This window comes from Choloepus didactylus, chromosome 6, assembly GCF_015220235.1.
Source record: "Choloepus didactylus isolate mChoDid1 chromosome 6, mChoDid1.pri, whole genome shotgun sequence".
NCBI lineage: Eukaryota > Metazoa > Chordata > Mammalia > Pilosa > Megalonychidae > Choloepus > Choloepus didactylus.
In genome coordinates this window covers 30886574-30901635 of record NC_051312.1, presented here as the reverse complement: position 1 = coordinate 30901635, position 15062 = coordinate 30886574, and the positions used below count along the sequence as shown (strand labels likewise).

Here is a 15062-nt window from a genome sequence, read left to right as displayed (position 1 = left end):
GATGGACTTGACCTTTGCAAGTAAGTCTGTAATGAATTTGGGGACAATTGTAGAGGAGTAACTAATCTCCACCAGGGACAGGTAGCTAAGGAAGAAGTACATGGGGGAAAGCAGACTCTTGCTGACACTGACTGTCAGGATGATGAGGCCATTGCCCACCACTGTGGCCAGGTACACGGGAAGAAACACCACAAAGCACACTCTCTGCACCCCTGGAGCCTGGAAAAGGCCAGTAAAGGACAGTAATTAAATCTCAGTCACATTGTTTCTACAGGCCATGGATTCCATTTGGGGAACATGATTCATAGAAGAAGAGCCCTGAGACAGAAAAAATGTCAATGATATAACTTAACTCTCATGTTTGTTTAGCATTGCAAGTTTATAGAAACCTTTCACATGTATTATCTCACTGATTTTGTTTTTTTATATATTTAGTTATAAAAGTTTATCCCTTCAATGATCAACTATCTACTCTGTGCCAGATACTCTTAAAGACAGTTCACAAAATTCCATGGCTCCAATGTTACAGTTAAGAAAAATTAGGCTCTGAGAGGTTGTGAATTAGTGAAGTTTCCCTGTAAGGAGTGGATCCAAAATTAGAACCAGATAATTTTATTCCAACTTGTTTATTATTTCAAGTACACCAGAAAGAAAAATAAAAATCTCAGCACTAAAATTCACCTATATTAATTGCTAACATTTCTCCCAATCACAATATTTTTTCATCAATCTTTTGCCTTAAGAGATTCTCATCCCAGATCTGTTGTTTCCTCCATTTATCCCTCAGGAATGATGTTCTCATAGATACTTCTCCCATTCTAAAGAGTTTCTTTGATATTTTCTTTACTTGAACTACAAAGTGTCTTTATGGTCTCAGGCCATAAATATTCTGTCATCCAATCCCATGGCCTCATGAATTTTTGCAAGCATTTTGAGAAAATTATGACACCCAACAGTGAAGCAGACATGTAGAATTTGATCAGAGTATAGCTCACAATCAAACAATAGTTTCAACATAGTGCATTGGTATGCACGGGTTTCCCTGTTTCTCTGTTGAAGTTTGCTGTCCACTGAAAATCACTTGGCAACAGGTGAGGATTTATTTAATTCATTCAGGAATCAAATGATTTTCAGGCTCTGGCCATGTGCCTAGTGATTCAGGACATATTAAAGAAGAGTGAAACGCAGTCCTTACCCTCAGAAAGCATAAAAATCTGTGCAATTTAAAGAGCACACTTGTGAAATGAGACAGAAAAATACTTTAAGATTTCTCTGCATTTAAAATTACTTTAAAGAATCTCTTTTCTTTCTCATCTTTCCTTCTCCCATTTGTGCTACCATCCTGAAAATGGATTATACAACCCCCCCCACAAATTTCTTTCATGGTGAAAATTTGAAAAGCTATGCAAAATGAAAATCTGCTGAGAGAATCTTCAGTAATTTGCCTCCATAGAAAATGGAGAAGAATGTGGATTGAATAGGTTAAAAGAAGGACACTAAAGACCAACCTAAAGGGTAAGAAGAAGCAAGTTGGGCTTGCTTATTGGATCAGAGGAAGGCAAATCGGGAGGGGGGGCATCAAAAACAACCTAAGAAGACTGGGAAATAGTTGCGTCTTCAGGAAATTAAAGCTATGGTTACCTGATGAACATTTTCGTAGTCATCCCAACAACCACACAACATCACATGCTGCTGTTCTTTATTCAGCATCTTTATGTGCTGGGCTGTACTAAGCACTTTAGAATCATCCCCACATATAATTTTACTAATTTCAGGTAGGTAATTGATAGATGAGGAAACTGAGGCTGGAAGGTTAAGCAACTTGCCTAAAGAAACACACTTCATGAGGGGTGGATTCAGGGCTGAGAACCAAGTCTATCCAAAGGAAAGAGAGGGGAAGTGACCATATCTCACCCAGAAGAGAACGGGATGAGTCATTCCAGTGTGTTAGAGAAATGACATTGACCCTTGGCCTATGCAAAAACTTATCCAGGTTCATTTCTTGCGCTTTCTCCATAGACAGCAGGAGTATTATAGGAAACCCCAATTCATGGGAATGATTTGGTCCCATCAACTCTGAAAATGAAAGACCAAGGTACAGAGGAGAGGGTGAGACTCAGGTATTTCCTTATTCTTTGCAATCCTGGGAATTTGGATGGGACTTAGAGCTGCATTAGTGAGTCATTATCTCCTGGAAGGATGAATTGACACTACACATGTCACACCAAGGTCTAACTACAGCATTATCTCCATCCTTGTCCATAAGCCTAAAACATTAGCCACCTCTAACTCAAGCCTCTCCCCTGCCTCCTGGATTTATACAATCTGCTCATCCTGTCTACTTTACCAGTTCTTTCCTCTGTCTTTCTGCAACCTCACCTTCAGGGAGGACTATAAGCTCCTGTGAGGGTTACTGCAGCATCTCACGTGCTCCAACTATCTCCCGGTGTGCCAGCCTTCACCCCCCAGTTTATTCTGCAACTGGAATTAGAAATTCTCCCTCGCTATCCTCCTGCTTGAATCACACAGAAATCACCTCTATCTCCCTGTTGCCTGGCAATCACACCTAAAGTCCTCTATCTGACCTTTAAGATTCTCCACAATACTTGCCCAGGCCCCTCAAACCAACCTTAAAGCTCACTAAGAACAATATACCTCAAATCTATTGAGATCTCCTTCCAAACTCATGAATACAAGTTCATTCCCAGCAAAAGAGCATCCCTCTTATTTTTCACATTACCTGATGAGCTCATCATCTCTACGTACTCTCCAAATCCTGCCCACTCAGTCATGCCCATTGTTTATGAAGCCTTCCCTAGTGGCTTCAACTCTCATCCATTTATCTCTGCACTCAACTCTGGAAATTAAATGAAGTGATCATTCTGTAAGGCACACAGTGTTCAACTCATCATGAGCCCTTAATAAATGTAAGCTATGTTTATTACTTACTTCTAAAATGCAAATCTGATCCAGCCATGCATTTCCATTGCCTGCAAGACTAAGTCCAATATCATTAGCATGGCATGTAAGACCTTATTCATCTTTCCAGATTTAATTGTTTTCACTCCCCTGAACCTATACTCCATCCACTTGATCTATGTCTCATTCTCCCAACTTGCTCTCACACCTCCATGCCTTTGCTGAGGTTTTGCCCTCCACTTGGTGTGCACATCTTGCTTTTATTCTTCCTTTAATACTCAGGTTAAGCATCACCTATCACTCCACATAATGAAAATAATTATTTCATTTCACAGTACACATCGTTTTCCTCTGTATCATCTTGAGTTCCTTAGGCAATTTTCACTTGAAATGCCCAATCTCTTACACACACAGAAACATCATATTGTGTATTCATGTTGAGAAGCCAATTCTCCTTCATGCAATATATGTCGTTCTATGGCATATTTAATGTGATTATTATAATTACTGTTTGTCTCCCTTACCTACCTTATTCATCTTTGCATGAAATACACACATGGTAAGTGCCTGATAAATATTAACCAGATTGAATTTTAATTTAAAAAATAAGAACTTCTTCTATTACCTACACTTAGAAACACAAAACAGCACACCTTATTTCTAATTGAATTGCTCAAAATGGTTTGTGTGATATCTGTTTGTATTCAAGAGCAGAGTCTGTTTGTTACTCCCTGAACTCCCTAAACATGTAAGTGTTAACTTCTCCCAGTGTGTTCTCTCTCTCTCTATATGTGTGTGTGTGTGTGTGAGTGTGTGTATTTATTTATGTATTTATTCCTGTTTGAAGATAAAAGGATTAATGAGCAGATTAATAAGAACTGGATTCCTTAAAGCTCTCTGTCTACATTTTCCTTTCAGCCTGTGCTGACCTCAGGTTACCTTGATGAGGCAACTTCTCGGCATGTAAAGCAATGAACGAAGTAGATAATTATTTCAAAAGTGAACATTTTACTTCCCTGGGTCAAAAGCTAGAGAAGCTACAACCTTGCATTGAAACATTTTTTCTGCTTCATAGATTACATGCCATAAACCAAGATGACAGAATCTCAAAATAATTATTTCATTTCACAGTACACATCGTTTTCCTCTGTATCATCTGGGTTCCTTAGGCAATTTTCACTTGAAATGCCAAAACTTTTACACACACAGAAACATCATATTGAGTATTCATGTTGAGAACATTACTGTAAAGGACTACATGGTGATGTTTTTAAAAAAAGCAATCAAAAAATTAATTGTGGAACTTAAGATAATTATATCAATCAGATAGTTTCATGGGATCATAGTAAGAGGAAGGAAGTGATGAATTCCTGAGGGAGAAGTGACCTGCTTTTAGTGGAAGGACAGCTCCAGGTGCACAAAACTCTGAGGTTCTGAGGAAAATGAAACAAGGCCCCTGGTCAAGCTCTCTAAACCTCTCAGAGAACAGCCTGAAGTGGTATTTAAGGTGGTGGGCCCTGCACTCAGCACCTACTCTCAGCTCTCCCACCTATATATCATATGTTCTTGGAATGCAGGCTCATATTTTTTGAAGGGTTTACAATTCACATTAGACTTGTTTGTTGAAAGAATTTATGTGAGGTAAAATACATAAAGCACTTAACAGGATGTCCTGGAGAAAAGAAAGCTGTCAATAAAAGGCGGCTGTTATTTGTTCAGACTTCCGGATATTTTGTTACATTTCTATCGCTTTCTCTTTCACTATTGCCCAAGAGACACATAGTAACAAACTACCTCCTGTCTCCCCCAAGACCACCTCAAATAAAACTCTTCCTCTAATATCATAGATTAAATGTTGCTGAGGATGTAAAATCTAGGTGGGTAAATGATGGTGTGAACTCTAACTGGGTATAATTTTATCCTTTACCATAGATCCTCAATGGGGAAAATTTTACAAGGACAAAATAATAACATGAAGGCTGAGCAGACCTATTGCTATGAGGTCAAATTCATATTGTAAGGTTCATTCCTTTCCCACATGGGACCCCCAAGTGGTACTGCATGGAATCCCAGAAGATGAGTGATGAAAGATACTTTAGAAGCCATTCTGCCCCGTCCTCTCCTTTCACAGAGGCAGAAACAGGCTCAGAGAGGGAAAGTGACTTCTCCTAGATTGCCCAGTGATTTGAAGCCACTTACACTCAGTCAGCCTGGAACATCCTTCTGGATGAGGAATTACCTAAATTTACATCAGGAATCTTGTTTGGGCCCTATTCAGCCTTAGATCAAGGAATTGAACCTGGAGGCTCTTTTCCTCTCATTCAAGCAAAACCTTCACCCTTTGTTCTAAAAACTCATCACTCAGGGGGATTTCTTAGATGAAGAGAATGAAGGGAGATGCCTGGAGTACAGGGCTCTCCTAGAATGAGACCCTTCCACCAGGCTCCTTTGTCTGCATGGAAGCTTCCCAGTGGGCTCAACACTTCATCTCAGCTAAACCACCAGGTTTAATTAGTGAAATCTAAGAGCTGTGAGGAAAATCGGAGATCAGTTAATCAAAATCCCTCCATTTACAGAAGAAGCAACAAAGGACCTGAGAGGTTATTGGCCAATGTTCAAATGCATTTATGTACAAACAAGAGTTGTTTCCATGATACTGAGATTCCGTTTTAGTTATTCTGATTTTGTGATTGATAATGCCAAATGCCACTGATAGCATTGCTTCCACACAAAAAAATTCCATGGGTCCTGTGATGTTTAGGTTGTTCTCTATGGGGTATGGATACATTATATAGGGAAGGATTCAGGAAATCTGTTCCATGTCCAACATTGGATGTAATGTTTAGAAACAGAAAAAGTCTACAGGAAGCAACTAATGCATGATTTTTAGATCTTGCTTTTTAGTTTGGTAATCCCACTCACTATAAGATGAAGACTGTTTCCATACTGAGATGCTTGATCTATTTAAAATAAATTGAACCACACGCTGTGATCAGGGGACCAAATTCCCCATGGAATCTTTCATCTCTACTGTGAAACTTTGTCAAGAATCTATGAGTTAGGAAAAATTTCAAAATGTGCTCCAATTAATTTAATTAGAGAATATGAGAAGTTAAAAACACCCAGTAGTTACAGCCTGAGAGAGGGGAACTAAAGATATGACATGAGGAGAGGATTCACCCACAATATTCTGAGTCATAATGAGAGTAGGAGACTGAAAGGAAAAAAAAAGACAGAACTGGTCTGGGTGAGGGCTGCCAGCTGGGGGACTTTAGTCAAGTCCCTTCTCCTCTCCAGTTTGATGTTCCATAGCCATAACATGATAACTGAACTAGATTATCTTTCATGTCCCTTCTCACTCTGACATTCTGTGCTGCAATAGTCTCTGAAGACATAAGGTCCCTAAATGTCTTTATATTTTTCTAGAGTTCCTGAAGACTTGGTTCAGAAATTTTTGTCCCCAGACTTTTTCTTTTTCTTTTTCAGTTGGTAATTTGTATTGACCTATCTTGAGGTAACAGTTCTTTCCCTGCTGTGTTAAATGTACTGATGAGCTCATCTAAGCATTCTTAGTGTGTTACCATTTCTGTTATGGCAGCCAGGCTTTGACTTTTATCTTTCCTCATTCTTGTGTGGTGGATTTAAGTGTCCCTCCCCCTGAATCAGAAGACTTTCAGTTCTTTATATAGGATTGTGTGCCCAGGCCTCTTTCCTGCTCCTTCTCAAAGGATAGTGTGTTTTATTTTACCTTGTACCCTTCCCCCTGCCCAGGTGGGTCTTCACATGGACCCCAAGGAACCACAGACCAACCTCTCCCCCAGAGATAATTCAAAGAATAATTAACACCACTCCTGCCCAAACTCTTCCAAAAAACTAAAAGGAGGGAACACTTCCTACTCATTCTATGATGCCAACATCACCCTAATACCAAAGCCAAATGAAGATATCACTCAAGAAAAAGTGGATACTAATTTTTCTTATAAATATAGATGAACTAATTGTCAACAAAACACTAGCAAACAGATCAAACAGTATGTTAGAAGACTTATACGTCATGATCAGATGGGGTTAATTTCAGGAATGTAAGGGTGGTTCAACATAGGAAAATCAAATAATGTTATACACCACATAAATAATATGAAGGAAAAAGACCACATGATCATCTCAATTGATGCACAAAAGCAGTTTTCAGAATCCAGCAGCCATTCTTGTTTAAAAAAAATTGAGAAAACTAGAAATAGAAGGACATTTCCTCAGTATGATGAAGGGCATATATGGAAAACCCACAACTAATATCATACTCAATGGTGAAAGACTGAAACCTTTCTCTAAGATCATGAACAAGATAAGGAGGCCCACTGTCCCCACTGTTATCCAGCATTGTAACAGAAGATCTGCCCAGAGAGTTACAGCAAGAAAATGAAATAAAAGGCATCCAGATTGAACAGGAAGAAGTAAAATTTTCTCTGTTTGCAGATGAGATGATGCTCACCATATAGAAAATTCTAAAAAGTTCACACAACAAATCTTCTAGCACTATAAAGGAATTTATCAAAGTGCTTGGGTACAAGATCAACATGCAGAAGTCAGTAGGGTTTACACACTAGTAATGAACAATCTGATGAAGACATCAAAAAAAATCCCATTTACAATAACAACAAAAAGAATAATATATCTAGGAGTAAATCTAACCAAGCATAAAAAGGACTTCTACATGGAAAACTAAAATTAGACAATCTAGATGAAATGGACAAAATCCTAGAAACACACAAACAACCTACACTGACTCTAGAACAATTAGAAGATCTCAGCAGAATAATTACAAATTAAGAGATTGAATTTCTCATCAAAAACCTCCCAAGATGTAAGCCCAGGGCCAGATGTCTTCACAGATGAATTCTACCAATCATTCCAAGAATAATTAATACCAATATTGCTCAAACTATTCCAAAATATTGAAGATGAGGAAACCCTTCATTCTATGAAGTACTTTAAAACAAATGTTAGTTATTATTAATTACAAAAATGTTGGACATTTGATGCTGAAGGAGTACAGTATGTTCAACAGGATGCATTGTAAAGATCCAGAAAAGCATAGCACAATATTACCTGATAGTAGCACATAAGTAAACTGAAAGAAGCTGAGTGTGATTATGTTTCAGAGATGAAGACTAGGAGCATGTATGACACCAGAAGGAAAAATAGAAGGTAAGGACTGGGACTGTATAATTTAGTGAAACCTAGAGAGTACAATGATGGTAATTAAAAGTACAAATGTAAGAATGTTTTTACATGAAGGAGAAGAAATAAATCTCAACATTACAAGGTGTTGAAAATGGGATGGTGTATGGAGAAATACAATCAACGTGAATAAGAGTCTATAGTTAACAGTAACATTGTTATAGTCTTCCATTAAATGTGACAAAAGCAATATACAAACACTAAATGTCAATAAGGGGGAAATAAGGGAGGGGTTGGGATTCTTGATGTTATTGCTGCTGTTCCTCCTTTTCAGTTTTTTTTTGTTTTTTGTTTTTTATCCTTTTTTTTTTCTGTTCTTCTTTCTTTGTGGAAGAAATGGAAATGTCCTCATAAAGATTGTGGTGATGAATGCATAGCTCTGTGATTATACTAGGAACCATTGATTGTTCATTTAGGATGGATTGTATGGTGTTTGAATAAAACGGTTTAAAAAATAATCAGAAAGATGCAAATGTTGGAGAAAATGTGGAGGGAAGGATGTACCAATTCACTGTTGGTAGGGAAGTAGAAGTGCACACCACTTCTGGAGGACAATGTGGTGTTTCCACAGGAGGCTAAGTACGGCGTTGCCATATGATCCTCCAACACCATCTTTAGGTACACATTTGGAAGAACTGGAATCAGGAACATGAATGGACATTTGCAAACTGCTGTTTATGGTAGCAATAGTCACCACTGGCAATGGATGGAGGTGGCCTAAGGGAACATCACCTGAAGAATGTAAGGGCAAAATGCGGTGTATACATACAATCGAATATTGAGTGACTGTAAGGAGGAATGAAGTTGTGAGGCATGAAAGTTCAATAAGAAGTTTGGAGGTCAGTGTTTTAAGGGTTGGTTTGTTAATTCTCTGATGCCAGCCCATTGGTTTGCTGCCTCTTCAATTCTCTTACTCTCTACTCATGGCTTCAAGATGGACACAGCATCTCCAGGCATCATATCCCCACATGAGGGAAGAGTAGGACTCTCTTGTTATTTTAGGAAATATTTCCCAGAAACTCCCCATGATAATTCCTCTCAGTCTTATACTTATTGGACAAAACAAGGTCAGTATCAAGAAGGAGGAAGGGGGAGAAAGCTGCATGTCCTTTCTTTTGAAGTTGCAAGGGAGATTGGGTAATGTAATTTTTATTCCTGATGAAAAAAAGGAGAAAACAAGTGTTGGGGGACACCAGAAATCTCGGCACCTATGCTGGGCACAGTTTTAGGTATTCTGAGGAATTTTAGGTAAGGTACTCACTTCTTTGTGGCCTCCCACCCCAACTAGGTGTTGTTTTGAAATTGAGGTAAAATTCAGAGTCACTGAAATGCACAGCCCTTCAATGTATTACCCAATGAATTTTGACAAATGCATACTTCTGTATAACCAGCAGCCCAACCAAATGTAGAGTATTTCAATCACCCTAGAAACTTCACTCATGACCCCTTCCAGGCAATCCTCTCTCCCGGCAGTCAATCACGGATCTTACTTCTATCATTAATGATTAGTTTAACCTGCTCTTGAACTTATATAAATGGAATTATGGAACATGAACCCTTTGTGTCTGGCTTCTATTGTTCAACATAATGTTTTCAAGATTCATCCATGTTTCAGGTTGCAATGGTTTGTCGCTTTCATTTGCCAAGTAGTATTCCACTGTATGAATATACCACAGTTGTTTCTTTATCCATTCTCTGATTGATGGTCATTTGGTTTCACTCCTGTTTTTATCTGTCTTGAATAAATCTTCTATGAGCATTCTTATACATTAATATTTTTAAAAGTGTAAATTGATAGTCACTTGTTTATTTTACATGCAAAATAACTTCACAAAGAATGTGTATGGATGCCTTTCTAATTATAAAGAATCTGACAGAACTAGAGAAGTGAGGGTATGGTCAATAGGTTAACTGCCACGAAGTTAGGAAATACAATCAATCTCTTCTGACAAATTGAATTATAAAAATAGGTGAACAAATGCAATTTTCTACCATAATATTTGAACAGTTGTAGTCTCCAATAACAAATACTAATTAACTCGTTTAAAAATCTATTTTCCTTAGATATATTAGATAAAATAGTCTATAAAGAAAAGATTTTGACTGAAACATTTTCATAGAAAATCAACTTCATGATGACATGCTACAATAAAAATATTTGCATATTTTCATTCCTATGTTTCTTTCTTTACAAAGATAATATTTAAATCAGTATTTGCATTCTCAAATGCAAGCATGCCCAAACCATTTTACCTTAAAATGTCTCATCAAAATTTTCTTATTAATCATTGGTAGAAACATGTGACATCTTATATCAATTCTAGACTTAAGTAAGACTAAATCAGTGATATTTGTGAAAAGCACTCATGTAGAGGACATCACATTTTACAAAGAGCACTTATGGAATTTGAAAAAACTTTTATTATGAAAAATTTCAAACATATACACATGTGGACAGAAAAGTGTAATGATTGAAAATGCAACTGTAGTGATTATCAACTCAGGATTGTTTCATCTATACCAGTGCATCTCAGCAGCAGCTCTTTTCACATCTATGTCAGATAATTCTTTGTTGTGGGAGATAGTCCTTGCATTGCAGGATGTTTTGCAACATCCCTGACCTCTGCCCACTTAGATGCCAGTAGTGCTCCCTCCTTCCAAGGCTGTTACAATAAAAATGTCTCCAGACATTGTCAAATGTCCCCTGGGAGCAAAACTCCCCCTGGGTTAGAATTGCTGCGTTATACCCTTGCTTACACCAAAGTGATGTAATTTCCATTTCAAGACACTTGTGGTCCCTGTTCCTTCAGTCTACCTGCCTTTGTGAGTAGAGCCATTTCAAATAAATCCACATGATAGAAATCATGGTAAGCAGGAGCTATATCTAATCAAACTCTGAATAACCTAGAGCCCCATACAGAATAAGTACCTATGAACAGGGGTGAATTTAATTTGTTCACATTTAATGTTGATTTCTGAAGTTGTTTCCAAAAGGCAGTTTGAGCTTTTTTAACCATGTTCTGATTCCCCAGAGGAAATCTCCGTGGTTAGAAAAGGGAAAGGGTGCAACTCACTGGGGACCAGTCTCTCTTGCATGATAATCATGCCTGTCCCCTGGTATCTCTTGATCAGTTGAACTCAAGGCTAAGCTGCTAGGGTTCTTACATCTGTGGAACACCTGGGAGGCAGAAGAGAGGCAGGTCTCCTCTGCTGTTGTTTTAACTCAGGCAGAATTGAGACCAAGTGACTTTGTCTCAGCATTCCCAAGCTTGCAGGGGTTGCAGATCCAGAGCATTGTGAATCCAGCAAGGTAGGAGCCCTGGTTGGCATCTTACCTGTGATGCTTCTCAGTTGGCTAAACGGGAAACCTGGGTGAGCCAGGAGCTGCCCTCAGGGTTTCATTTGTATCTCTGTGGTCAGAATAGAAAAGGTAACTGAGGTGAGACCAGCACAGCCACAGAAACACTGGGGTGAGCTTGTTTTCTGGCCATGTGTTAGCGTGTGAATATGATGCACCCACTTTGCAAGCAAAAGAATATTGCAGGAAGTCCAGGGCATCTTACAAAGTGTTTTCCCAATGGTCAGGTCATTGGCTGAACACCTACCTGGAGGTAAGCTCAGTGTAGGCACTGGGATTCAGGGATGGAGGAGACATGGATTCTGTTGTGGGGAACTGGGATCCTTCACTGTTTATGGAACAGCTACAATGTAGCTAGGAGTCAGCTGAGAGGTTAGGGAAGAAATTATCCTCTATAATTAATTCATTAATTTTAACCACATCTATTGTATGTTATTTCTTGGCAGGCTCTTCAGTAGGCACTGGAGACAGAACGGTGGGCAAGATGTAATCCCTGCCCTGAGGAAGCTCACTGTTCTGTGGGGTAGATGACCACATAACACAGTGATAATTTAGTGTGGTAAATGTGGGATTTCAAAATTCCCTGAGAAAAGAAGGGCCACTGATTATCAGATTTTATCAGTTGGGTTGTTTGATTCTCTTCTCCAAAAATAATCCAAGACAGCACAGAGGATGGGACATAATTTATCCTGGAATGGGGCTGGCTGTACATTTAATGCCTTTAGTACAGTTAACACCTGTGAGGTAGGTGTTATTATCTCCATATTAAAGTGAGGAATTTGTGTTTCTGAGAAGTAAAATAACTTTCTAGATGTCACAGTGAAACTACCTGAAGAAACCTGGGTGGGAGCCCAGGAGTCCAAGCTCCTAACTGTGCTTTCTTCCATGAACATCCCCTTGGTAAAATTCCCCTGCTGATCTGAGGAGGTAAGGCTGCTCTCTGGCCCTGCTCTTTGTCTCTGTGATTTAAACTCTTGGTGATTTCCTTCTGGCTCCTGTCCTGAAGCACCTGGCCTTGTCCTAAAAGCTGAAGGAAGGAGCTTTGTGGTAGGAGAGGAAGTCATGTGACTCCCAGTCCAGGTCCCCCAGGTCTCACTCTATGAGGGGTAGTGTTGACACACACAGACCTCAGCCTCCTTGAAGGAGTCCGGCATGACGGGGAAGCCTTCACATCAGTCCCTGAGCAGTCACTGTGATGCCCTGAGTGTCTGGAGGGCTGGGATGGAGAGAGAAGGACTTGCTAGAGCCTGAGTGTTCCCCCACATGGGCTAATTCAGAGCTTTGTCCTGACTGGGGGGCTTGATTAGAGGAAATGAAGGTACCATTAGGAGAAGAACTTAGAAGGGATTAAGCTAGACTCTTGGGAAGGGATGAGGTAACGCTTTGACTTAGTGTAGAAAGAGAGAATCTGGAGGTGAGGCAGAAGTAAGAAGGCAGTGAAAGTCAACATAGGTGCAGATGGGACATCCCTTTGGAACACTCTGGAGGCAGTGTGGAGAGGTTTTCTTAAGGCTTTCTGAAAACCAAGGCCAGGTAGGGAGAGAGGAAAGGAGGTTGAAAGAAATCTGCAGGCAAAATCAATTAAAACCATTCAGCAGTAACAGAAATGCATCTAAAAATGGAGATAGTAACTCCATCCTGGCTGATCCACATGGTTCTTGCAGATCCCAAAAGAGGCACTAATCACATAGACTTTCCTTCCTGGCTCTATTTCCATTAGTGATTTTACTTTCCGTTTGAATAAGATCCCTGGTGATTTCCCATTGTCTGCAGGATAAACTCCAAAGTCCATAACTTTCCTTCAAAAACTGGTCCCAGACTCTATCTCCAAGTTTTTCTTTTGTTATTACCTCCTTTACTCTAGCCACACACAATGATTATTCATAGTTTTGTACTTGCTTTTCTACCTTCCTGGAATGTTCTTCCTTTTATACATATCTCCCACTCCTCTTTTGATATCCACCTCATAAACTTCACAGATGTGCCTGGGTTTGTTACATAATTCCCCCACTCATGTTAATGAAGAGTCTCTTGTTTTGTGTCCTTTCAGATCACCCTACCCAACTTACTGTCTGCTGGTGGTGACTTCATGGCTGAATCATCTAATGTCACTGAGTTCATTTTTCTGGGACTTTCTCACAATCAGGAGGTGCAGAGAGTTTGCTTTGTGATATTTCTGCCCTTGTACATGGCAATTGTGGTGGGGAATTTCCTCGTTGTGCTCACTGTGATGACCAGCAGAAGTCTTGGCTCCCCCATGTACTTCTTCCTCAGCTACCTGTCCTTCGTGGAGATATGCTACTCCTCTACTACAGTCCCGAAACTCCTTTTTGATTTGCTGACTGATCAGAAATCTATATCTCTGTGGGGCTGCCTGACACAGCTTTTCTTCTTTCACTTCTTTGCTGGTACTGAGATATTCCTGCTCACCGTGATGGCCTATGACCGCTATGTGGCCATCTGCAAGCCCCTCAACTACACCACCATCATGACCCAGCAGGTGTGTGCTGTCCTGGTGGGAATTGCATGGTTGGGGGGCTTTGTGCATTCCTTTTCCCAAATCCTTCTCACCTTCCACTTGCCCTTTTGTGGCCCCAATGTGATCGATCACTATTTCTGTGATGTGCTTCCACTGCTCAAACTTGCTTGTTCTGACACCTTCCTCATTGGTCTGCTGATTGTTGCCAATGGGGGCACCCTGTCTGTCATCAGCTTTGTGGTCCTCCTCGTCTCCTATATGGTCATCTTGCTCCATTTGAGGAACCAGAGCTCTGAAGGGCGGCGCAAGGCCCTCTCCACCTGTGGGTCCCACATCACTGTGGTTGTCTTGTTCTTTGGGCCCATCGTCTTCATCTATCTGAGGCCTTCTGCCACTCTGACTGTGGACAAGATAGTGGCCGTGTTCTACACGATGGTCACTCCCCTCCTCAGCCCTGTCATCTACACCCTGAGAAATGCTGAGGTGAAAAATGCCTTGAAGAGGCTGTGGGTCAGGACAATGAGACCAGATGATGGTTGGGGCTGAGTAGTGGATCCTTGAATTTAGAATGGGGCTTGGTCCAAATCAAATCCCCGAGAGAGTCATATGGGTTGAAGGAAAGCTTACAGCATGGGTTAATCCTAGAATTTTTCTAACTGCTGCCAATCTCCAAAAACTTCATTTTAAATGCCTGTAAAAGATTTTCTCTTTTGGCTTTACAATCATTTTACAAGCCATTTTTTCTGTTGTTGAATGTTTAGGTTGTTTCCAATTTTTATTACTATAAATAACTTTATGATCAATATTTTTCTCTGTGAGAGTAATTTTGACAGAATGGAACACTGTCATTAAGCATAGTTTATGAGAAATAGGATGTTTACCTAGTGTCAAAGTATCTCCTCATAAAATACTTATCAGTTATGATTTCATAAAAATAAAATTATGATTTTATAAAATGCAATTTTGAAGTGGAAAAAACTAGAAAATACCCCCTTACACAACTGATCAAAGTTGACATCCCCATTATAGGACATATTGATGTCATGTGCTTCCTTATATGATGCA

General features: G+C 39.6%; 1 protein-coding gene across 1 annotated transcript; it reads left to right on the top strand.

Moving 5' to 3' along the window:
- Positions 1 to 13607: 13607 nt before the first annotated feature.
- On the top strand, positions 13608 to 14543 carry LOC119536876 (olfactory receptor 4X2-like). The gene has a single exon (XM_037839584.1). The coding sequence runs from the start codon at positions 13608 to 13610 to the stop codon at positions 14541 to 14543; it is 936 nt and encodes a 311-aa protein (XP_037695512.1).
- The last annotated feature ends 519 nt before the right edge of the window (positions 14544 to 15062 follow it).